At 33.2% G+C, this 24,399-nt stretch overlaps 3 protein-coding genes and 1 pseudogene across 3 annotated transcripts; 2 read left to right on the forward strand and 2 right to left on the reverse strand.

The window, feature by feature from the left end:
• Positions 1–7,405: 7,405 nt before the first annotated feature.
• LOC145566144 (agamous-like MADS-box protein AGL62 pseudogene) lies at positions 7,406–8,068 on the forward strand (annotated as a pseudogene).
• An 889-nt stretch (positions 8,069–8,957) lies between these two features.
• On the reverse strand, positions 8,958–11,210 carry LOC145567242 (F-box/kelch-repeat protein At3g23880-like). The gene is made up of 3 exons (XM_081626498.1): positions 11,074–11,210; positions 10,867–10,975; positions 8,958–10,224 (listed from the first exon to the last, which is right to left on the reverse strand). The coding sequence occupies exons 2-3, from the start codon at positions 10,892–10,894 to the stop codon at positions 9,146–9,148; spliced, it is 1,107 nt and encodes a 368-aa protein (XP_081482624.1). The 5' UTR covers positions 10,895–10,975; positions 11,074–11,210; the 3' UTR covers positions 8,958–9,145.
• LOC145567243 (BURP domain protein RD22-like) lies at positions 11,151–13,033 on the reverse strand. Its single transcript, XM_081626500.1, has 3 exons — positions 12,916–13,033; positions 12,633–12,768; positions 11,151–12,252 (listed from the first exon to the last, which is right to left on the reverse strand). The coding sequence occupies exons 1-3, from the start codon at positions 12,952–12,954 to the stop codon at positions 11,477–11,479; spliced, it is 951 nt and encodes a 316-aa protein (XP_081482626.1). The 5' UTR covers positions 12,955–13,033; the 3' UTR covers positions 11,151–11,476.
• Positions 13,034–18,212: 5,179 nt separating this feature from the next.
• On the forward strand, positions 18,213–21,653 carry LOC145568371 (cytochrome P450 CYP72A219-like). Its single transcript, XM_081627799.1, has 5 exons — positions 18,213–18,634; positions 19,701–19,918; positions 20,060–20,304; positions 20,403–20,799; positions 21,094–21,653. The coding sequence occupies exons 1-5, from the start codon at positions 18,352–18,354 to the stop codon at positions 21,517–21,519; spliced, it is 1,569 nt and encodes a 522-aa protein (XP_081483925.1). The 5' UTR covers positions 18,213–18,351; the 3' UTR covers positions 21,520–21,653.
• The last annotated feature ends 2,746 nt before the right edge of the window (positions 21,654–24,399 follow it).

A 24,399-nucleotide genomic window follows, 5' to 3' on the forward strand; every position in this document is an offset into this window, starting at 1 on the left:
AGGAAGAGGATGCATGTCACATCCTGAACCTATTCTAGAACACCTAAAAAGGGTCGGAGATTAAAAAGGGTGTTCTGGAAAATGCTTATTGAGTAAGGCACGTGGATGGAACAAGGCCAGGTTGGATCTTAAAAGAAACAACCAATACAAAGGTATGTAGTATCTTTAAGGAACTTGTTGCGTGTGTAGCTAGACTTGAAGCAAATTGAATAATATTTGTTCTTGCTGTTTATATGGGATTAGAGTTGTACCACATGGATGTCCTGATATGAATTTTTGTAGACGTCTATGTGGAACATACTCTAGGATAGAATGCTATCCAAGTTCCTTCTTGAAAATTGAGTTTTAAAAGTATCAATTTTTGTTTTCAAGATGAGCTGAGTTATTAGTAGTACTTGTTTAAATTGATATATCTCTAGTACTACTAACGAGCCATTGTGCAGTGGTTTTTGCTAATTTATGATAAGAAAATATATTTGTGAGCATTAACCACTGACAATGGAACTTGAGTTAGAAGTGGAAGTTCATATTAGATTCGAAGATCATCAAGGAACATAACAGCCACTTCAAGAACTCCAAGGTAAGCCATCATATTCAACCAATGCTTTAAAGTTATATTTTTATTGGTAAGAGACTACATAAGATATAAGTTCCTTTTCACATGTCGGCATTAGATGAATTGAATTGATATATTTTTGGTATGAATGCAATATGTGAATTTTTGAATTGATTCTCTTATGGTTTTGTCTTGACTTGTCATATTCTTGTTTATTGCTTAATGGAACAAGACTTGATGAAACATAACATGAGTATAAAGTATTTTTTTTCATAAGTTATGTCAAGCTGGGGGTTCCTATGCATGTTATACTTAAAGTAAAGAATATGCGCTTATTGTTTATGTGTCACACTTAGTTCTTGTGTTGTAAAAGACATACTCACTTGCCTAAGAGTATTAGAGGTCTCATAATAGAACTATGGGTGCTGTCAAACACGAAGTTCCTAAGTTGCCAAAGGAACAATGAAAGAAACTTTGATGGAACAAGACAGGTAAGTTCCCAGATCGTTTGTAACTCACTTGTTTAAATTTCAGAGGGAACTAACCTATCTTTTAGCCAACTTTCAAGCATCCACGCCATATATCTTTGATCGCAACATTATTCTACAACTCTAAGTTGTGTGTCCGTGTTGCATATACTTTAATTGTCCCATATTCAGAAAATCGAAGATTCTTATTCACCCAATTCAATTTCCTCTTTCTGTTCACACACTTTTACTTCTTATTCTTGATTCCCATGTGCTCTAAGTTTGTTGATCATCTTTTTATGATTCGATGAAAGATGAAAAATGGTGATTATATGTTGAGGGGGAAGTTGAAGAAAAACAAAGAAGTAAGTACTTGAAAAGGAAGAAGAATGGTGAGGGACTTAGGGGGAATAAGGTAGGAACCAAGAAATCAAAATGGATCATGTCTGGTTGTGGAAATCAAGTGTATGATTACGTAATATCTTCATTGATTTAACATGTGTTGTTCCAGGAAAGCATGCAAAATTTGTATAATGACACCCTTTAAAAAAAAAAAAAAAAAAAAAAAAAAAAAAAAAAAAAAAAAAAAAAAAAAAAAAAAAGAAAAGAAAAGGGTGATCAAATATTTAATTTCCTGGATATCTAAAGATGAAGAATATTGACTATAACGATGTAGTGTACTCGTATACTTGGTGAGCTAGTGAAGGAACAATAAAAAAAAAAAAAAAAAAAAAAAAAAAAAACGATGAAGGAACTTGACTATGATGAAACTGAAATCTATTTAAGTTCCAGTGTGCAGAATGTTCCTCAAAGTAGTTGGTAGTTGAAGTAAGGGAACTTGGTTATTAATTAGCAAGATGAATATGTGTTGTGTTTAGCAGGAGGTTCAAGAGTATGAAATGAAGAACAAATGTGATGAACCTCGTCAAACGAAGAGCACAAATTCCACTTCATGTTCCCTCTACTTATTTTGTTCCATATGCTTCTTTATTTATCCTTTGAGCTTGCGCTTTCATTTGTTTATTCATGCAATCCACTTCTAACTTTTTAGCTCTGATCTTTCCTTGATTCTTAACTTCTTATTTGTCAAGTTCAATTAAGGGTTTTGAAGTTGGGCCTTTGGATTGTGAGTTGGAAATTAGTGTGAAAATGGTATTCGTGTTTGAAAAGTGAGTACCTTGAGGCTTTTAGGAACAACAAGTGTTTAACCATTATATATTTACTTATTATATGGTGGTAGGTGTGACATATGACTTTAAGTGTGTATAATTTACGAAAAACAAACATGTGGAACAATACCCTTTTTGATAATGACAAAAGGGGGAAGAATATGTATGATGCTTATGGTATGCAGTAATTAAGTCTAAAGTTCATACATCATGATCGTTGAAAGTATATATATATATTGATAATGATGTGTATTGCTAAGTTCCTAACTATGTTAAGTTCTTGTGTATGTTCTTAATGTTCTTAACTTGTTCATATGGTATTTCCTTGAAAAACTAAGGGGGAATAAATGTACAATGATTATCCTTTAATATGTGATAAGCATCATTAGTTTGTCATCATCAAAAAGGGGGAAATTGTTGAGCAATTAGGTTTTGATGATTATAAACTAATGATGATTATCTATCTAACGTGTATGTTAAGTTGTGCATAGAAAGAGCAAGTTATGTTTGGAACAGGATACAAGGAACCTGAGCAATGACAAGTATATATACAAGGAACTTGAGCAATATAGGATAAGCAATAGAGGAACAAGAACAATGATAAGTGTTACGGTTGATAAGCATGATGATGGCTAAGGAACCATGAAGGTAACTATGTAAATAGGTGTTTACATATGTTAGCTTCACGAGGTAAGTATCCTATACATATATAGGTCATGTATGTGTAGGAGTCTTTTAATTTAGTTTAGTTTTCTTTATTGTTTTTATAAATGAAAAAACTAACCTTCTGAGTTACTTTGTTATCCTCAGAAGTTTGCTCAGTTTGTCATCATTAAAAAGGGGCAACTTGTTGACCCTTATGAGGTTTTGATGATGATGTTAAGAATTGAGCAAACTTCTATTTAATAAGGATTTTCTAGTGTTGTGATGTTTGCAGATTCAGTAAGCGTTGAGGGCTGAAGTAGGAACTGAAACAGAGGAACTTTAGAAGATCCACGAGGATACAAGTAAAGTTAGAAGAAGAGTTCCAGAAATGGAACTTCCAGAAGTTTCTTAACAGGAACTTCGAAACGGGTGTAACGACCTGGTTCTGGTGTAATGCTGGGGCAAACCCTAAGATCCAGAATATATCAAGACTACAGGATTCCAGAACAAGAGTTTCAGAGAAGCAACATGAAGACAGAGAAATAGAAGTATATTGCTCTAGGATTCATGTAAGTATGTTGGACATAAAAGTCGGTCTGGAACAAGTCTATATGGAACCAAGGTGAACTCCAAACAGTTAATGAAATTAGAGTGACTGACTTGTCAGGAACTCAGAGACTGTCAGAGTTCAGGAACCTAATAGGAACTTAAGTATGCACGTCGTTAAAAGTCGGTTTTAATGATATATATTTACTTAATACGTGCATATCTTTTAGGGATTTGGTTTTACTGAATAAAGATATTTATCTTCTAATAAATCCCTTTTGGAAAAAGATAAATTTTGTTTAAAAAGTATTTTTAAACTAAAAGATAAGATTGGAATTAAATCTGATTTTATGTTAAGTTTATCTTATTATTATTGACAGATTTTATTCTGAACAAAAAGATATATTTTCGGAAAACTTGTTTTTAGAAAATATCTTTTAAACTTATCTTTTCAGAAAATCTATCTTTTTCAAGATGAAATGAATATTTCGAGTGTACTATAAATATGCTCATAAGTATTCATTCAAAGTTGAGGCTGACGAAGTGTAGTGGTCGTGCTTAATGGTTTTAGCCTTCACCACGAAGCTAAGTCAGTTCTCCTGGTCAAAGTTCCTATCAGGTTTTGGTTACAGTATGTCCAGTGAGTTCCAGACAGGTCTCGAGTGTTCAACATATTAGTTTTATCTCTTTATTCATAGATATGTATTTAGGGATATTCAATGAGATCTTGTAATGGGAAAAAGGGTTTTTGAGTGTTTTGTATTTTGGGGTGAGATTGTGGATTCTCTTAAATTCACACAAGTGATGAGTTTGAAATCTCGTAAAATTCGAGTGGTAGCTGTGAGTGCACAGTGAGTGAAAGGAACCTGAGAAGTGTCTTGGGTCACCTAGGAAGTGTCCTGGGTAAGGGGAGAAAAAGGGTCCTGAGAAGTGTCTTAGGTCTGGTAGGAAGTGTCCTATCATAGAGTCAAGTGTCCGTGGTGGAACTTGCAAAGCAAAGGTCTGTGTAATAGGTTGTACTAGGAGAGTTGCCTATTATAGTGGAATTTGTTTATAAGTCCCAATGGGCCGAGGTTTTACTTCCAGTTAGGCACTGGATGGTTTCCTCGTAAAACTTGCTGTGTGCTTTAAGTTCCTTTACGCTTTAATTGTTTATTTCCGCTTAAGTTCCGCGATTGGAACCTACTACCATTCACCCCCCCTCTTGTAGTAGTTCATCTAAACTAACATCGTTGCTACTTCCCCCGAATCCTTATAACGAAATTGTTCAACAAAAACATGGTTACTATCTTGTGGGATATGCCCCTTCTAGTAATGACTATAAGGTCGTCAGATTTGATGATGATACTATTGATGGTAAGGTGTTTGTAGTTGTTTATTCCGTCAATGATCACCATTGGAGAATTAAAAACATTGATAAGGCGAATTTCCCACTTGGTGTTGGTTTTTGGTTGTTTCAATCAAAGAATGTTTACTTTCAAGGGGCTACGTATTGGATTGGAAGTGCACCTACAATGCCTTGGACTAGGACTCACGTTGTTTACTTTGATTTTGATCTTGAGCAATTTGGTTTCGTCGAATTGCCTGATGCTGGAAAAGAAATGATTGAGAGGTTGATTTTCGTCCTTGGAGATTCAATAGCAGTGATGAGTACATGCTCAGAAAGCACCCGAATATGGGTTATGGAGAAAGATTGTGATCAAAAGGAGTCTTGGAGGTTATGGTTTTCGTCAGGAGGTACGGATTTAGATGCTTCCGGTGTTGTTATACAATACCGGTGGAAATATTTTGATTCAGAGATTCCGTATATTCGGAATAGTGATACACTTTTGTTAACAATCTCTGAAATGCTATATTCTTATGACATTAGAAATCGACAATTACAACAGATTGGAAAAAGGCTTCATGATAAGCCTTTCGGTACTCATACTTACGTCAAGAGCTTGGTGCTGCACAAAGGATCCGAAGGGCAAGATTTTATTCCTCTCTCATGAAACTATTGTATTATAGGTTACATTTCTTAATTTTATGCAATTTGGCTTGTTCTCGACAAAATCTCTCTTTCAATTGTTTTGTTGCAAACAAATTTGGATGTATCCGGAATTAGGGTGAAATTATTTACATTCGCGAATTGGATTTCATCAAGAAATTAATGAAGATTAAAGATGTTGATGGGATGTTGTGTTCTTTAGATTGTGAATATTACGAAATTTTCATGAAGTCACTTTGATTTTAATCTCGATTTCAGTTACTTTTTCATTCATAAATTGTTGGTATTTATGTACTCTGTCTGATTAAATAAAATTATGCATTGCAATTTTAAAATTGATGGTCAAAAGATGGAATTTTAATTCTTTTTTAGGAATTTATACCAAAATGTTTGTTTCTGAAACTACTTTTATGGGGCTGTTCTTGAACAAATTAAGGACCCGTTCACATTTACTTAATTTCAGTTCAGTTCAGCTCAATTCAGTTCAGTTCCAATCAGTTCAGTTCGGCTCTTAATTTCCCTCTCTCATAAAATATTCATTTCAGCTCAGTTCAGTTCAGTTTAGCTCCAATCAGTTCACTTCAGTTCAGTTCAGCTCAGTTCAGTTTAGTTTAGTAAATGTGAACAGGCCCTAAATTAGTTTAATCTTTCAATAAAATAAATAAAATAATAAATTAGTTATTTTAGGTTCTAGAACATTAAGGTTCAAATGAAGGAACTCCATGTGCATAGTGCATAGTGCATAGTGCATAGTGCATTACATGGGCTGATTGTACTTTGTACTGGGTACATGACACTGCATATATATGGAATTGCTTCCAATCCTAAAAGTATATTTAGATGTTGTGGAAAACAAGCGAAATTGAATATATTTAAGAAATTTAACCTAAAGGGAATTGGCTGTTGGTAAAGGAAGCACGAAATACAGGAGAAGGATTATTAATCAGCAAACCCTAAACTATACTCATTTGATAAAATGTGTTAATACTTTATATTAACTAAAGTAATGGATGGCATTTTTCTAAAAATTCGTAAATCAAAATTATATATTATCTAGATTACTTTACTAAAGTTACACTTGATTGGAAGACTCGTAACATGGAATTACATATTATCGAGATTAATTACATATATTACTAATTTTACACTTGGTCGGAAGACTCGTAACATTGATGTATATATTATCGTGAAGTTAATTAACTAATTTTACACCTGGTTGGAAGACTCGTAACATCGATGTATATATCATCATGAATTCATGATCATGATCTTTGTACAAAATCTCCATATATTTTACCATCTATGCCAACTAGTGAATACTTTTTTTTTTTTTTTTTTAAATGTTCTTTCTTAAGTTAGCAAGATTCAAAATGAATCACATTGGCAAGATAAGAGATAATAACCACATAATATATTTGAAGAGTTTCTACAAACTTAGAACTTAAAAATTGAATAATTCAATGCATTGTCCTCAATATTTTATAGTTCTACACAAGACCTCTTTGGATTTTGGATCACTGCCTCTGTATGGTAGTCTATACTCTATCATTTTAGGGTCTGGTTTAGTTGTACATGATTCATTATGTTGTATTTATACTCAAATTAAAAGTTAAATTTTTTTCTAAATGCAATAAGGAAACATAAGTTTAAGAAAGAGGAATCCAAAGTATTCATTCCGGTTCATAATAACCACTGATCAAATAATTACAATACATTATTGATACGTACTAATTGACTTTATAAAAGTCAAATGCTAATCTCTATGTTTTAATTTTTCTATGATGAAACAGTATCATTATCAACTAAATGGTAACATAAATCTCCATAATGAGAAATATATTAATTAGATAAGATATTATAAACTCCTAAATCAACAATAATTGGTAAGGAATTATTAATATTAACTCTCAAAGCCTCTCTCAAGAACCACACATTACCCTTTAAATACCCCTCAAGTTAGTATGCATTCTTACAACACCACAAAATAGCTTATTAATTTTATCTTTTCTTCCAATCCTTCATGTCTTCATCCATGGCGAAGAAGGAATCCAGAGGTCGTCAAAAGATCAAAATGGCTAGGATTAAGAATTCAAGTCATAGGCAAGTGACCTTCTCAAAACGCCGTTTAGGTCTCTTTAAAAAGGCTAGTGAAATATGCACTCTTTGTGGTGTAGAAGCCATAATAATTGTGTTTTCCCCTGGCCAAAAAATCTTCTCTTTTGGTCAACCAGATGTTGAATCTATAGTCAATCGTTACCTTAACCGTAACCAAATATGTCCTAATGGTACCAATTCTAAGGGTGTCCATGAAGGCCAACAAAGTAGTACTATGCGCGAACTCAACTCGCAACTATCCAAAATAGTTGATCTCTTAGAGGTTGAAAAGGCTAGGGGCGAAGTGTTTAACAACTTGAAGAGAAATCCCACCCAATATTGGTGGGAGGCACCTATCGATAAACTTGGCTTACTTGAACTCGAAGTTCTAAAATCTTCAATGGAGGATCTTAAGATGAATATAGCTAACCAAGCTTGTTTTTTGGAGAAAAAAACTTCTTCCTCCTCAATATCGAGGATGGATAGCGGTGTTGGAGTTAATGATCATCAACATTTTGACATCAAATCAATCGAGGCAAAAATTGAAGGGTTTTCTGTTCCTAATCAAGTTAGCAACATTCATAAACAAAAGTTCTTCTAAATAGAATAATTGTCTTAGTTTTTGTTTCTAATCTTCCAGTATTGAAATAAGTTCGATTATGGCTAGGAAAAATCAATTATGATAAGCCTTTAAATAATTTTATGTAATAAAATAATCAGCATATGCTTTTAGGTGTCTTTATATCACTTCTTCTATAATAATTTGGCTAAATATTATTTACAAGTATAGTTACTTGCCAGGTTGATTATGTTTCTTCTACTATAATTATTCGCCTAAATGATTATATACCTAAATCAAGTATATTGACAGCTAGTCATTTTACTAGCTTAAGTCCTGTGTAACATACGATTTTACCATATACGAAGTACTACCTAATTCAAGATATTTAAGTTATACGGAGTATTATTTTGTCATAATTGGTAGATTATATATATATACTACCTCCGTTTCATATTATTTGTACGATTAGACATTTTTTCTCTCTACTTTATGTCAAATCATTGCAAATAATATGAAGCAAAGGTATGTAATAATTTCTTAAGCTCAAAACAGATGAAAAATGTGGAAATTTTCAAGTAACGGGTTCACAACTCGTAATTTTTTTTTTACCCTAATCGTTTATACTTTCAACGAATCGTATCGAATCTGACCTTAACCACGCACTAATAGTCTAAGACTAAATAGCACACAAGGAATTTGCAGATTTATTCATATATATATATATATACTTGTTAGTATGGTTAGTTTTTATATGGCAAATTAGTAAATTATTAATCACGGTGACTCCAAAAGTGAGTAACATTCAATTCATTGATTTGTAAAAAGTCTAATAAACACAACAATCAATAGAGAACATCAATCGAATAATAAATTAGTAACCTTTCTTCAACTAATTTAAGGTATACTAACACCCTCACAACGCACCATCAATTAGGGGGTTACAAAAGTTGTATTGAACAACTCAAAAGAATCCCAAGGGACGAACAATGTTATAAGTGACGCTTTTCTTATTAATCACTAACATTAATCACTAATAAATTCTCGGTTACAAGCTAAGGGAGGGGAATCAAAGTCTGGCCTTGGGATCCTTTGTGAAGCACCAAGCTCTCGACATAATTAAAGCAGTTTGGAATATCCCTCATAGTTTGTAATCGGTTGTAATTGCTGATTTTTGAAGTCATAAGAATAAATCATATCTGAGAATCCAAACAATAGTGTACCACTCTTCTCGTCATACAGAACCTCTAAATTAACGTATGGCCACCAATCAGACTCAAGAACCTCATTAGCATCTAAATAAGCACCTCCTGAAAACCATAACCTCCAAGACTCCTTTTGATCACGGTCTTTCTCCATAACCCATATTCGGGTGCTTTCAGAACATATGCTCATCACAGCTATTGAATCTCCAAGGATGAACATTATTCTGGCAATCTTATCTTTCCCTGCATCAGGCAATTCCACGAACCCAAATTCCTCAACTTCAAAATTAAAGTAAACAACACGAGTCTGAGTCCAAGGTTCGTCAAGGTCACCTCCAATCCAATACGTAGCCCCTTCAAAGTAAACATAGACTGTCCGATGAATCAAAAACTCAAAATCAACTGGGAAATTGGTGTTCTTACGCTTCCAAAGGTGATCATTGACGGAATAAATAAAAACAAGATCCTTAAAATTATCGTCGAATTCAACCACCTTATAATCATTACTAGAAGGGGCAAATCCCACAAGATATTTACCGTCTATCCATTCAGGAAGACGGTTATTCCAAGGATTCGAAGGAAGTATCATTGAATTTCTAGTGGAAGGGTTCCACAATACGTAAACATAACCATGTACCTGCCACACTAACATCAAGCCTAGACAATCTCCAGCATACTGGTAAAGTTGATTAGTTGAATGCAGATTATCATCATACATATCAAAAGTGTAATTATTAAGTAGACGGAAATTGCATCCTAAATCTATTTCATAGCCATAGCCGAGATCCTCTTCACGTGATACACGATCCTCTTGGAGTAATACAAGAGTTTTGTCGCGATTGTTTTTGTATAATTGAAGATGCATAGACATGAAATCAGAGGAATCAATTAAAGAACACCATGTTTTGCAAACACGCCTGAATCGTAGAAGGGTCTTCACCGGCAGCCTCGCTAAGATTTCTGTCCATAACTCCACCGGTAGATGCTTGTTTTCTGCAAAATCCATCCTTGTATTTTTAATTTTTTTTTTTCAAAGTACAATTGTAAAGAGGGAAGGAGGCTTTGGTACTTGGTAAATATAAATAGGGATTTGGTTTATTTATCAGATTTGAGACGATATGAAACACATAGACTGTATTGTATGTCGGTAGTAAAATTACCATAAATAATCAAAAGTAATCCAGTTAAAATAAAAATTACCTATTCATCATCGAAAAGCCAATTTCCTAAAAAAATTAAAACTCCCAATGTGGGAAGGTAATCCTATTATACTTATCCCATAATCTGTTTTTACTGTAGTATAATTATAACAAAAAGTCAAAAATTAATTATAGAATGTTTTTTTCCCTTCTAAGACAACCATCATAATCTTTTCATCTCAAGTCGCAAACATTGATTAATAAATGTTAGATGGTGTTGAATTGCAAAGATGGAGGTTTTTTTTTTTTTTTGAATGGACAAAGATGGAGTTTGGCGCTCTCTCATTGATACAATTTCCAGTAACCTAGGCACGAGCTTAAAAATTATAGGTAAAGGGGCTGTTACTTTTTAGTACTAATATTAATGGAGGTAAACAACCAAGCCACACAAAATTTCCAATACTTCTATACGACATGATACAAACGAGCAAGATACCTGTGCAGCAGAAAAGGCGCCTTAACATACTGATCCATCTCGATGACAGTGTTCGATACAGGTTTAAGAACAGGTTCCCAAGGGATCGGAGCAGGACAAAGTCAGGTCCCTAAACATATCAAGGTCGCGCAGTTAGACGAAATTGCATCCTTAACAAGAGAGATGAGTATGTAAAAAGCGACACAAGTTCGGTGATCCCACACGTACCTAAGGAAACATCACATTTTGCAGCAGTCGAAATAGCAGGAACAGGAATAAGAACATGTTTGTCACAAATTTTTCCACGGAGACAATTTTAAACAAAGTCAGCACCAATCGAAGGAGCTAAGGCAGGGGTAAACAGAACTACAGAGTGAGAAACTAAATTACAAAGCTCTGAGCCGGTAGGAGTTTGATACCCACAGTCATGAGCATCAAGAGCAGCCGGTACTCAGTAGAGTATACTATAGTACAGCAAACAACGCACATACAAAGAGTGCAACACAAGAGTACAACGTTACAAACCACATGAACATAAAACTATTGTCACATACACATACAGCAGTTTATTAGTTGGGAATTCAAATCCTGTGGTAAAATGTGGCGAGCAGGAAATATAATATTCCAGGCTTTACATGGAGAACTTTGAAGAAAGGGTGTAGTTAAGAATCCAAACAACGTGATCCTCAGGCAAAAAGTGGCAAATAGGAACACTTCCAGGCTTGACATTGAGAACTTGGAAGGCCAGGTGTTTTGGGTTCCAAGCGCGGGTATCTTTATGGCATATAGCCACTGCCCTAACTTTTGATCCATCCACATTCATCAGGGATACCATGTACGCAGATGTGTCAGCGGTCTTGTGGCAATAGAACACAGCATATGGATAGTTCTGCTTGTGGCACACTATAGTTTCATTACTTTCACCAACCTTTTCCACCGCACTAATTATGTACTTTTGGACCTTGTTGTCGACCACTTTGGCCTCCGTAGATATGGCCTTCACATTCTTTCCTATAGTGTTTGTTGCATAATCAACCATGGATTCCAGAGAAGTTGCGCAATACTTCTGCTCCCCTTGGATGCCCTTAAGCTCACACCTTTCGATTGTTTCCGCAAAAATCTTGGCTTCATCAGAGTTGGGTTGAATTGAAAACTCCTGAATGATTACCGGAATTTTATTGGAAGAAAAAGGCAGCAATTCTACCTCTTCCCTTGGCAAAAATGTGGCTGTATTAGTGCTTTCTGTAAATTGCAAATTCATCCAGATTCCATGTTTCATGTCCTTTTTTAAGAAAAAAAGAGTATGGATTGGATCACCATGTAATTGGGCAGGAGAAGCTGCATAATAATAATCAAACGGACTCAGACCAAGATGTATTCCAACATAACCAAGGATCTTCTTTGGGCCTGCTTCAACAAAATCAATAATACTTGTATTAATAGGTATTTAGTATAGTATATACTGTATATAACTAGAGCTATTAAAACTAATCCAATTCGTGAGACCACCCAAACCCAGCAACATACAACCCAATATCAACACGGGAAATGGTGACCCATAACCAACTCAACCCTACCAGAAGTCAGCCTGAATTTTACCATAAATACATACTTGTATTATATAGTAGAATAATACAACACAACAATAACAAACGTTTTATTATAAGTATTATTATTTTCTTTAGGAGTGAAATATCTAGTGGTTTAATGTATTATTGGAAAAAACTTGTAGGTAATTACACCAACAGAGATAAACATATAGCATTCCATGGGTTTTAAACACACACCTTGTGATACTGAAGAAGCAATACTAGGCTTAGGCAATGAACTCTTGACAGCTCTTGGCATGTCAACATTTGGTAAGATATTCTTCCAATAAAGTTCAGGTGGTAGAGCTGCCTGGCTGCTAACCACTACAGCAATCTGAAAAAGATAATAAAAATTAGTCATGAGAAAGAGGAAAAACTATAATCCTATGCAAATAGTGGGAGTTGTATATAAATAAAATCAGTGCATTAAGGTTTTTTTTTTTTTTTTTTTTTTTTTTTTTTGAATGGATATTAAACTTACATATAGAAAGGTGATAATTGGCTGAGTATTGTACTCCATCTGAAAAAGTTACTTTGTCTTGCAAAGGATGGAAAGAATAAGTGAATAATTATGTATTTATAAACAAATGTCATACCCTTTAAAAAAAACGAACATGATTAATTATGGTGAGGTATGTGTCATCCACTTATGTGAAATACTCCCTCTGTTATTTTTAAAAAAATAATTTAAATACTCACTATCCTTTTTTGGATTTTTTTTTTTTTTTTAATAATTTACTCACTCTCACGGTGAATATTTATTAATTGTCACTTTCACAGTACATTTTCTTTCTCTTATAATTAACTTTATATACGTTGTACAATTTTTGGTTTCCATGAAAAGAGAAATGTGTTAGAAAAATACAGAGGAGTAGAATACCAAGTGAAGGATCTTAATCTAGAAAACAGGAAAACTTCAGGACATGAGGTTTCTCCATGTTTCAGAAACCTCAATGTTTCCCAAGCTTTTGAGGCTCATAAATGGTTAATACTTGGAAATTTTCCATATTTGTAATGTTCCTACTACTGGATTTCAAATTAATTTCATACCATTGCTACACAGATTATTATATAATATAGTAAAATAAAACACATACTTCCTCGATTTCTCTTTTACTTGCAACAGAACCTTTATGCACACACTTTTAGGAGGTCATAAATGAAGATAAACAAACAATTTTATCAAAGTAATTTTAACATCAGGATAACGAAAGGGGTAGTAGGTACCATGTGCAATAATTATTTCGAATACTTAATCCGTTTACATTATATAATCTCAATCTCATAGTGTGTGTCACATAACTGTAATGCAGGTAAAAAAAAACAGATGAAGTAACATGTGAAAATAGAAGGCAAAGTAAAAAAACAAAAAGGTGATATATCTTATCTTATTGAATAAAGCATAGTGGAAACATGACATAAATAGAATAATGTTCTTTTCCTTTCTTTTAATGCTTTTTTTATAGTAAGAGAAAGCAAAAATAAATCATTCTATAAAAGGCTTAATTAGAAAGGAAAAGAACAATATTCTATTATGTCACGTTTCCACTATACTTTGCTCAATAGGATGAGATATATCACCTTTGTTTTGCTTTTCCTTCTATTTTCACATGTTACTTCCTCCGTTTTTATTTACTTGCATTACAGTTATGTGATACATACTTTAAGGTCGAGATTATATAATGTTTGCCATCACTTATGTACTCTCATGAGAGAAATTCTTAGTGGCAAAAATCTATTCCGTAAAATAACTTCCACTTCTAAGGAAAGGAAGCCTCATTGTCTATCCTCCTTTTTACTTCTCTAGTTCTCCATCTCCTTCCTTCTATCTTCACCTTTTCACTTCCATTTTCTATTTCTCTAGGGGGCGAAAAATTATAAAATAAATAAAAAAGAAAGAAAGAAATTTGAAATTATTTTCGTCAAACCAGACGTAGTCTAATTTGCAAAACCACATTTACATAACTGAATATCTCATTTCAAAACTCGCATGCAAATCAATAAGTAGTGTTAAAATCACCAGTTTGGTGCTGTCCTCTATTTTAGCTTATAACAAACAAATCAAACATACTCCTATACAAAGATAAGATGCTTTACATCATAAAATTTGTGAATAACAACCACCAATGGAGTCAGCAATCGCAATCATAAAAGTAAATGTTATTACAGGATAGTCAATTAACCAAGGTTATAAACGAGGAGAGGGTGAAGCCTAAAAGGCAAAAGGGTCATCAGCTTGTGACAAACATAAAATATAATAAATAAGTCGTGGCATGTTCATTCTGACGTCTTTGATGAAGTGATAAAGCAGCTATACAACTGTGATATAGTCTTGAGGCATAGTAAATATGGTTAAATGAAACCAGAGTTTCTATTTCAAGGCTGAATCATACACTGATATGGGAGCCAGCTTTTGTAACTTAGTTGTGTTAGGATGATCAATAAATGAGAGATGATAGTTTCTGATCGAGTTACACTGTTTCAGAGAGATAGCAGGTGGCCATATCTCATGACATTCATTATTAATGTAATCTCTGCAGCACCATTTGGTAGAAGCTATGAGAGAGTTTATATAAGCCTGCCGCAGTTTTCCAACTTATGAGCAATGTTTAAATTACTGTCAGTATATATATAAATTACAGTACAGAAGAAGGTTTAAGGAAGCTGTAGATCGAATACTAGCTCAATAACATGCAATTGTCACCAAGAGGGAGGAGGAAACTGAGACCGGTAAGGCGGTAAGACAGTAAGTTTATTGTCAGCTTAACATGATGTTGTATAATATTAATCAGGTACTTAAACTATTTTATATGTTTGTCTTAGATGACAACAGGTGTAATGAAAAATATGCAAGGGTTGCTATGTCATTGCTCAGAAGCAACATTCCTGGCACCCGAAGGTGGTGTCAAATATGCAAGGGTTCCCACATGACGGACAAATGCAGGCAAAGAAGCTAGTCCATGGAAATAGTAATAGTAGTAGGATGTGTTTAGGGGCATGGAATACATATATAGAAATTTCACAGCAAAGACCGATGAAATTTGCAATGTTCTATAATACAAGACCTATCAAAATGTGAATACGTTACATACCTGTTAATACCACCATCTTATGGCCATAAAACAGAACTTGAACACCTTTGAAAGCCCCTGTTGCTTTGGCAAAAGAAAACCACAGAGAGCATCACCTCTGTTAGCATGCAGCTTAACTCCTACCAATTTGCAAAACTTCCCAATCCAAAGTTCCCAGCACAGCTGACTTTTTACTGTAATACAACATTATTACTTTATGGAGTAGATATGATATTAAAGAAAAAAATACCAAGTTTACTACTTCCATACACCAAAGAGCAAGCACAAATTGCAATGACACATGATTAAAATATTTAGCAGATCAACAAGCTAGAAACAAGAATATAGTGAATTGCTAGTCAATACAATACGGAGTAACATTTAATGAATAATGAACATTGAACCATCATAGAGGAATCTAGTGCAAGGGTGATCGCGACCAATCTCAAGGTCTTGCAGCATTACATTTCCATCTAACTAATTTAATCCAAGGACAAAATATGATGAAGGCATCAAATTGTTACAACACTTGAAAATTCAACACATTGTTATTAAAATTAGATTTGCCTAGTCTTTCAAAAGTTAATGTGGGAAAATTCAACACATTGTTATTAAAATTTCAGATATTATCATTAATTGAATAACCTCTAAACAATCTATTGCATAATTATTCTGGAAAACACTACCTTGAAATCGTTAATTCATTATTGTAAGGGGAAAATCCCACAACTCTAATGATTAATGGGAAAAGTACTAATGACTTTCTAAATTCTAATTGAAGAGTTTCAAATCAACAAATTCATGCAATTTTGTTCAGAGAATAATCGCCACAACAAATGTAACCCATTACAGGTTCCGATACTCAAATAATTTCAGTAAATTTTCAACAATTGTTAGAATTATACATGGAAAAACTGTAATTGCTGTTGTAAAATTGAAAATTTAGAGGGATCAATTAAAGATCACTAGGTTTTATGTATACCTGAATTTCAGTTGCGAAGACCTATATGGCCATTTTGGTGTCAAATACTTGTTTTCCGATTACTGGTTTTCCACATACTCTGGTTTTCCGATTACTGGTTTTCCACATACTCTGGTTTCCCGGCAACCCCTTTCGACATATTAGGGTTTTGCAACTCCGGAGGTGAATCACGCTGGCACGACTAAGAACCTGCGCGCCATTAGGCTAACCACGGCCAATTTACATGGGGGTTAATCCGGTTATTCTTAATAAGTTCAGGTTTTTAGTTTATTTTTCGTTTTTTCACAAAATAACCTTGAGTTTTCATTTTATCCATTTTATAACCATTAAAATTTTCAAATTCACTGAACAAACAAAAAAAGTTAATTGTGTCACGCAATAGCCTTTAATTGATTATTATTTAAACTATTTAATTAAGTAATCAAAAACAAGTTTTTAAAAATTAATTTTTTAAAAATGAATAAGCTATTGATTTTTAATGGTTGTTGATTCTTTGGGTGCTAATTTTCTAAATTCAATGTCACTCAAGCAATTACAGTATACAAAATGATATTTACATAAGTTATTACTTCATTATGTTTCAAAAAAAAAAAAAAAAAAAAAAAAAAAGTTATTACTTCATTATGTCAAGTAAAATGAATAAAAACTAGCTAGCACCCATTAATCTTAAACTAGTGTGTGTTCTAGGCGATGCCTCGTATTGCTAGTTTATACTTTGTACTTGTTTAATCTCATAATCATATTCAACTGTTTATATAGCTAGTGTGTGATCCAGGCGTTGACTCGGATGTTACGATTTTTTTTTACCTCTTATGCAATTATTTTCTAATGTTGTGACTAATAAATAAATTAAAATTCTTCTAATTTGAAAGGAATATATAATGTTAATTATGAGAAATTTAAAACAATAATAAAAGCCGGATGAGATGGTAAGTGTATAATCTTTATTTGTTGGAGGTTGCGGGTTTGAATCTAGATCACTTGGTCGAACCAATAGTTCATGTAAAAATCCAACAAAAAATCAAAATAACCAAACTTATATTTTAGTTGTTCGATCACATCTAAAAATATGAAAAGCCACTTGTCAAACAAGTCCATTATGATATTAGAGGTGAATCATTTTTCCAACATAACAAGGTCGTGTATCTAAACGTCTTCATTCTTGTATGTATGCTCCATTGTTTGGGCATCCATAAAAGAATGACTTGTTACATCGATAGGAATGTGCATACATTTTTTGTACAAAATTTGTTAATACTGGATTTAAGAGCAACTCCAATAACAAGCTAATTATCTTTCTAGTTAGTTTGAATTTCAATGACTAGCTAATTATTAATTTATTGTCTTCATCTTAAATTCTTAATTACTAATTTACTTTAAACATTTTCTTTTTGACAATTTTTTTTTTTCAAACAAATTGATTACATATTATAGCACCCATAATCAAGCTTATAGCTAGAAACTAATTAAAATTACTATCAAGTTCTTAAGGACAACCATTGGAGTATGAATTATTATATTTTGTGTATCCTACAATAATTCCCAATAATATGAATCTTAAATACAACAATCCCTTAGGAATTCCGAGATACCTTGATTTCAGAGTTTCACATGAGTGATGATAGAGCTAGCAGCTAATTCTGACCAAAGCGTACCGTTCAATTATAATCAACACCTGTTACACCTTCCTGATGTCCTACATCTAGAATATGATAGGATAATTTATTTTATTCTCATTTAAGCAACTCTTTGAAAAACAACAATAAAATTCACTAGTAAAAATACAAAATTCCTCTGCCTTTTCTTTTTCATACATTGATTATTAGCTTTAATTTGACAAAATATTCAGCAAAAAGATCAAAAAATGGAAACCCCAACACTATATTCCATCTTAATTTCATTACTAATTATAGGAATTGTAACAAGTATAATCAAAGTGGTGAACTGGGTATGGTTAAGACCCAAGAAACAAGAGAAATGGTTAAGAAATCAGGGTATACCTGGTACTTCTTACAAGCTATTCTTTGGTGATATGAAAGATTACTCCTTTATGTGTAATCAAGCTTTGAAAACCTCCATGAATGGCTTCTCCAATGATTATTTTCCGCGTGTTGACCCTCTTCGTCATCATTTAGTTACCAAATTTGGTATGTACTTCCTCTATTTTTTATTAGTTTTTTCAATCAAATCGTGTTTAATTTATATATGGCCTTGTTTGGCAATTGGCTGATGGCTGATGGCTGTCGGCTGATTTGATTGACTGTTTGTATTGGCTTTTTTGTTGGCTGTTTGACTTTTTATTAGTCTAAAAACATGTTTGGTTAACTTGGCTGTTGGATGTTATTAGTAACTTAGGCAGCCAGAAGCTACTCCAAGTAGCTTTTTCATTTTAGCTTAAAGCCAGCTTTTCAGCTGGCTGAAAAAGCCATTTATCAAACACAAATTTTGGATGTTTAACCATATAAAAAAGCCAAAAACCAATAAAAAAGCCAATGAAAAACCATTTACCAAACAAGCCCATGAACTCACAAGACACGAGTAATTAAAAATATTTATGATTAAAATTGTACATGGCAAACGTACAACTCAAACTTTAATAAGTAAAATATAGAGGGAGTATGTAGAGAGCTGATACACATACAATCATTGTATGTTGTCTCTACATACAACACCATTAGAAATTTGACACATCATTAAAAGAGGGGAGGACATTAAGAGTAAAATATAAATTGAATTATAATGAAATATGGGCCCATTATTATAGCCAATAAAAATATGACAAAGTAAGGTTGTATGTAGGGATCGGACCACATATAATAATTGTATGTGTAGCCTTTACCAATACATTGATCCTATATTAATTTTTGAAATGTTGGAGTTTGATATGACTTAAATTGTATGGGTATTAGATTTCATATAGATAATTATTTGTCATGAATTATTAGCCATATATACAAGTGTTTTATGCTAGTTATAAAAAATAATATTTTGTAATGTTGAATTGAAAGTGAGTGAAAGCTCAATGGAAAAACTCTCACCTAGGTTGAGGTTCGGAGTTCAATCCTCATAATACCCAACTTTATATCTATGATCGAATTTTAAGATTGTCTTATGTATATTAGATGGATTGAAGGAAGATTATTCTTGGAAACGACTATATGAAGTGAATGATGAGGAAATGATGAATTGGTTGTTGGATTTTAATGTATGTAGGACAGGACTATTTCATTTGGGCTGGTGCAACACCAATGATAAACATCTCAAACCCTGACTTGATTAGAGAAGCCTTAACAAATATGAAGGATTTTCATAAACCGAGGTTAAACCCAATCGTTGACAAGCTCTTCCCGGGGTTTGTCAACTATGAAGGAGATAAATGGGCTGCACATCGAAAAATTATAAGCCCTGCCTTTCACATGGAGAAGTTAAAGGTATATACCCTCCGTGTTTAAATAAATAAAACGTTTTTATTATTCACTTTGACTATTGTCTGTGATTTATACATTCTCCTAATTGTTAGGCAATAAAGTTGGTCCTTTGATTGTTTGAAATTTTGTTGGTGTTTGTTACAGCTTGTGTTGCCTGCATTCTATGATGGTTGTGTGAAGATGATCACTAAATGGGAGAAGATTTTAGGTGAAAAGGATTCTAATGAGCTAGATGTGTGGCCATATCTTACTACACTCTCGGCTGATGTGATCTCTAGAGCGGCATTTGGTAGTAGCTATGAGGAAGGACAACAAATATTCGAACTTCTCAAGGAGATGACTGTCATTGCTCTTAGTACTCTGCAGTCAGTATACATCCCAGGACTCCGGTATCATACATATATACTTTTAATTTCTAGCAGTAGTACTACCTGTTCAGAAAATCCACATTTGCTCAGCTTGATCTTGCCCTGCTTCTTATGTGTAGGTACATTCCAACAGCGAGTAATAGGAGGTTGAAGAAAATCGAAGATCAAATACACACATTACTAACACGAGTGATTAACAAAAGGAAGCGGGAAATTGAAGCTGGAGATCCACCAAAGTTTGACCTATTGGGAACACTCATGGATTCCAATCACAATGAGACACAAAATGCTGCTGGCAGTGTCAAGAATCAACAGCTTGGAATGAATCTCCGGGAAGTGATGGACGAATGTAAACTATTCTACTTTGCTGGACAGGAGACTACTTCTGTACTACTAGTTTGGACATTGATTATATTGAGCAAGCATCAAGATTGGCAAGCACGAGCACGGGAAGAAGTGTTGCAAACATTTGGGACTAGTGTGCCTGACTTTAAAGGTCTAAGTCATTTAAAGACAGTAAGTCATTTAATTTCTTGTTCATTACAACATCTTGAGGTTCAAGTAAATATTACATTCAACAATATTCATATCTCATGTTTCACATCGTTAGAAATTAGAATATGTCTTGAATCAATTGTCCCCCTACACGTCATACAAGGTTCTGTTATTACAAACCGCATAAACCTCTGTTTTTTTTTTTTTTTTTTTTTTTTTTTTTTTTTTTTTTTGCTTGTTATTTTTTCTTGCATATGTCACAGCACATATATGCTATTATGTAACTTTATAATGTATTTGATTGATTTCCTTTAGATTAGCATGATTCTGTACGAGGTATTGAGGTTATATCCACCAGCAATCCAACTAAACCGGAGGATTTACAAAGACACAAAACTAGGAAAACTATCACTTCCTGCAGGGGCATTAGTTACTTTCCCAGTACTTCTTGCTCAGCGAGACAAGAAATCCTGGGGTGATGATGCGGATGACTTCAAGCCAGATCGATTTTCAGAAGGAATTTCTAAGGCAACAGGGGGAAGTAACTCATTCTTTCCCTTTGGTTGGGGACCAAGAAAATGCATTGGGGAAAATTTTGCTATGATTGAAGCTAAAATGGCATTATCAATGATTCTACAACGCTTTTCCTTTGAGCTTTCGCCGAACTATGTTCATGCACCTATGACTGTTGTATTTCTACAGCCTCAACACGGTGTTCAACTTATACTACACAAGCTCTGAGAGCATACAAGTAGAGTTTAGAAAGTGAATTAGTTTTATTTGAGCCAATTTAGGTACATGCTCGTGTTGTATGAGCTTTATACAGATTGGGGTATTTTGGCCATTTTCTATGAAACTTTAAAATTCAATGATATTTTGTGCACCATTAGTCTTAATGGTATTTGTTTAAGGTAAAAATGTCCCACCATATAGTTTAATCCCACGGTGACATGTGACCCTATAAAAAGGTGACATGTGTCTTAATAGGAAGATGACACATGGCAGCATTGGAGCAACTAAATAAGAGAGAAGACCTCCTTATATCAGGAGGCTCAATTCCCAAAAACAACGCCCCTTAGGACACATGTCCATACTTGATTGTGCCGCCAATCTACACTCACTAGTTTAAGTCATCAAACCCTAGATGACACATTTTTCCACCCCTATAAATACCTTAATCATTAATGATAAGATAGTAGATTGAAACATATTATTCAAGGCATATTAAATTGCTCTAACTTCTCTGATCTCTACTTTTTCTCCCTTTAAACTCCTTCGTTTACCGGTTACAAACTTGACTGTCGGAGGTGAATATCTCGATAATGGGATATTTAATTCGTTATTTTAATTTACAGGTGTCTACAACCGTCTAGACATGTTCAAGATCTGTTTCTAATATAGTATTATACACACAATCAGCTCCAAAAATTAAAATCTATGTTTTTCATAGAACACTTTTTTTTTTTTCAATTAGTACAACTGCAGTAGTATAGTAACTATTAATAAGGGCTTGTTCACAAGTACTAAATTTCAGTTCAGTTCAGTTCAACTTCAATCAGTTCAGTTTAATTCAGTTCAGCTCCTAATTTCCCTCTCATATAAAAAATTCATTTCAGCTCAGTTTAGTTCAGTTCAGTTCAGCCCTAATCAGTTCAGTTCAGCTCCAATCAGGTCAGTTCAATTTAGTTCAGCTCAGTTCAGTAAATATGAACAGGCCCTAAGTCAGTATTCAGTATCATGCAAGGTATGAGTGTATGACTGAATGTACCAAAAAATAAAATAAAATAAATTGTGGCCAACTTTGGACCCTCAAACAACCTAATGCAGGGTAAAAAGACCACTGAGCTACGCTTCTACATCTTGTTTCATTTCACGCATATATTACTATAAACCCTTACCTATTTTTTTTTTTTTTGTAAAAAAAAAAAAGAGGTTTATTGAATTGGAGGACAAAACTCGCTAGTTGATCAAAGTTTTAGGTTTTTATATTTAGCTCAACAAGTAATACACTAAGGGTCTGTTCTGATACGATTATTTTCAGTTCAATTCAGCTCTAATAAGTTCAGTTCAGTTTAGTTCAGTTCAGTTTAATTCAACTCTAATAAGTTCAGTTCAATTCAGCTCCTAATTTCCTTCTCTTATAAAATATTCATTTTAGTTCAGTTCCGTTCAGTTCAGCTCTAATAAGTTCAGTACATTTCAGTTCAGTTCAGCTCTAATAAGTTCAGTTCAATTAAGTTCAGCTCAGTTCAGTCAATCAGAACAGGCCCTAATCCGTAGTATATCTATAATAATTTTTTTTAATTTTTTTTATTTACAAAGAATTAAGTTTCACTAGTAAAAATTAAAAATAGCTCGATCCGATCTAACTCCGATCTCAAAAAAATTCAATTCAGATTTCTATTCGTATAACTACGAGTATAATAATTCAACACAATTTAAATTTCATATATAGTCAAAGTGACCTAAACCGACCTAATTGATTCTGATCCAATCATTCAAATTAACACTCCTAAAAAAAGTATGCAAAGTTAGTTAAGCAAATACTTACGAGTATTTTATTTTTATTTAATGAGTGATCTGATGTAACGCTATGACATCAACGAAGCATACATAAGTCGTCATGCGGAAAGATTCTTTAATTTTGATTTAAAAAAATGGCCGTGTTTGTGGTGTTGGCTTTAATATCATTGGGTAGTTTTCCTTAAATTAATTTTGAATTCACTTTAGTCAAAGGTTGCCTGATACGTACGACATAATCACATGAATTATGCACACCGTAATTACATCATTATTATTATTATCATTATGCACACCGTAATTACGTCATTATTACTATTTTATGGTATTTTAGTGCCTATTATAATGAACAAGTTTCTAGATGTCTTCATAGTAGATTAGTAGAGTACACTTTGTAATATATGCAAATTGTTACTTTATTTTAATAATGTCCAATAAATTCAATAAGTTCTAATAATTTCAATGAGGTTTAATAAGTTTTAGTAAGTTCAATTAGATTTAATAAGTTTCGTTAAGCTCAGATAAATTATAAGTTCAAATCCAATAAGGTGAAAAGAACACATCTTAATAAGTATATGATGTGTTCCATAAACTTATAACATATCATAAGATACCTTGCTATTTTTCAAGATGACAAGCAACAAATGTAACTTTAGGTGGGAACACACAAAAATATATAGTTATGTAAGCCATTATACGATGATATATAGAGTGACCAAGTTGCATAGATGACTTTATAAAAGAGTTGGTACACTTTGTATTTAATGTAAGATGGGAACAATGTATATACAGTAGATGAATGGGAACACAAAAACCGTACCAAATAACATATCAAATCATTGCATTATCAATCGTGCCACATATGACCCATGACTTGACCCATGACTTCATGCTATTACATGGTAATTTAGTGGCCAAGTTGTGTTAATGTCTTAATAGTAGATTATATAGTACTAAATGTAAATAATCTCTTTAATTTAATTTACATAATTATTAATCGAACAAACTTCTACCCAGCCGATGCTATAATCCATCAATTCATGTTATTATTGTGTATTTTAGTGATCAAGTTGTCTAGATGTCTATGAAATTGGCGTTAAA

Source organism: Chenopodium album, chromosome 11 (assembly GCF_948465745.1).
Source record: "Chenopodium album chromosome 11, dcCheAlbu1.1, whole genome shotgun sequence".
NCBI lineage: Eukaryota > Viridiplantae > Streptophyta > Magnoliopsida > Caryophyllales > Amaranthaceae > Chenopodium > Chenopodium album.

Excerpts from the sequence above, each read along its gene's own strand:
- LOC145567242 (XM_081626498.1), bottom strand. The coding sequence starts at position 10,894 with ATGTTAAGGCGCCTTTTCTGCTGCACAG. Across the intron at positions 10,225-10,866 it reads GCGCCTTTTCTGCTGCACAG|AAAACAAGCATCTACCGGTG; the intron begins GTATCTTGCTCG and ends TGGATTTTGCAG.
- LOC145567243 (XM_081626500.1), bottom strand. The coding sequence starts at position 12,954 with ATGGAGTACAATACTCAGCCAATTATCACCTTTCTATAT. Across the intron at positions 12,769-12,915 it reads CAATTATCACCTTTCTATAT|ATTGCTGTAGTGGTTAGCAG; the intron begins GTAAGTTTAATA and ends TATCTTTTTCAG. Across the intron at positions 12,253-12,632 it reads TGCTTCTTCAGTATCACAAG|GCCCAAAGAAGATCCTTGGT; the intron begins GTGTGTGTTTAA and ends TTGTTGAAGCAG.
- LOC145568371 (XM_081627799.1), top strand. The coding sequence starts at position 18,352 with ATGGAAACCCCAACACTATATTCCATCTTAATTTCATTACTAATTATA. Across the intron at positions 19,919-20,059 it reads TTCACATGGAGAAGTTAAAG|CTTGTGTTGCCTGCATTCTA; the intron begins GTATATACCCTC and ends TGTTTGTTACAG. Across the intron at positions 20,800-21,093 it reads GTCTAAGTCATTTAAAGACA|ATTAGCATGATTCTGTACGA; the intron begins GTAAGTCATTTA and ends GATTTCCTTTAG.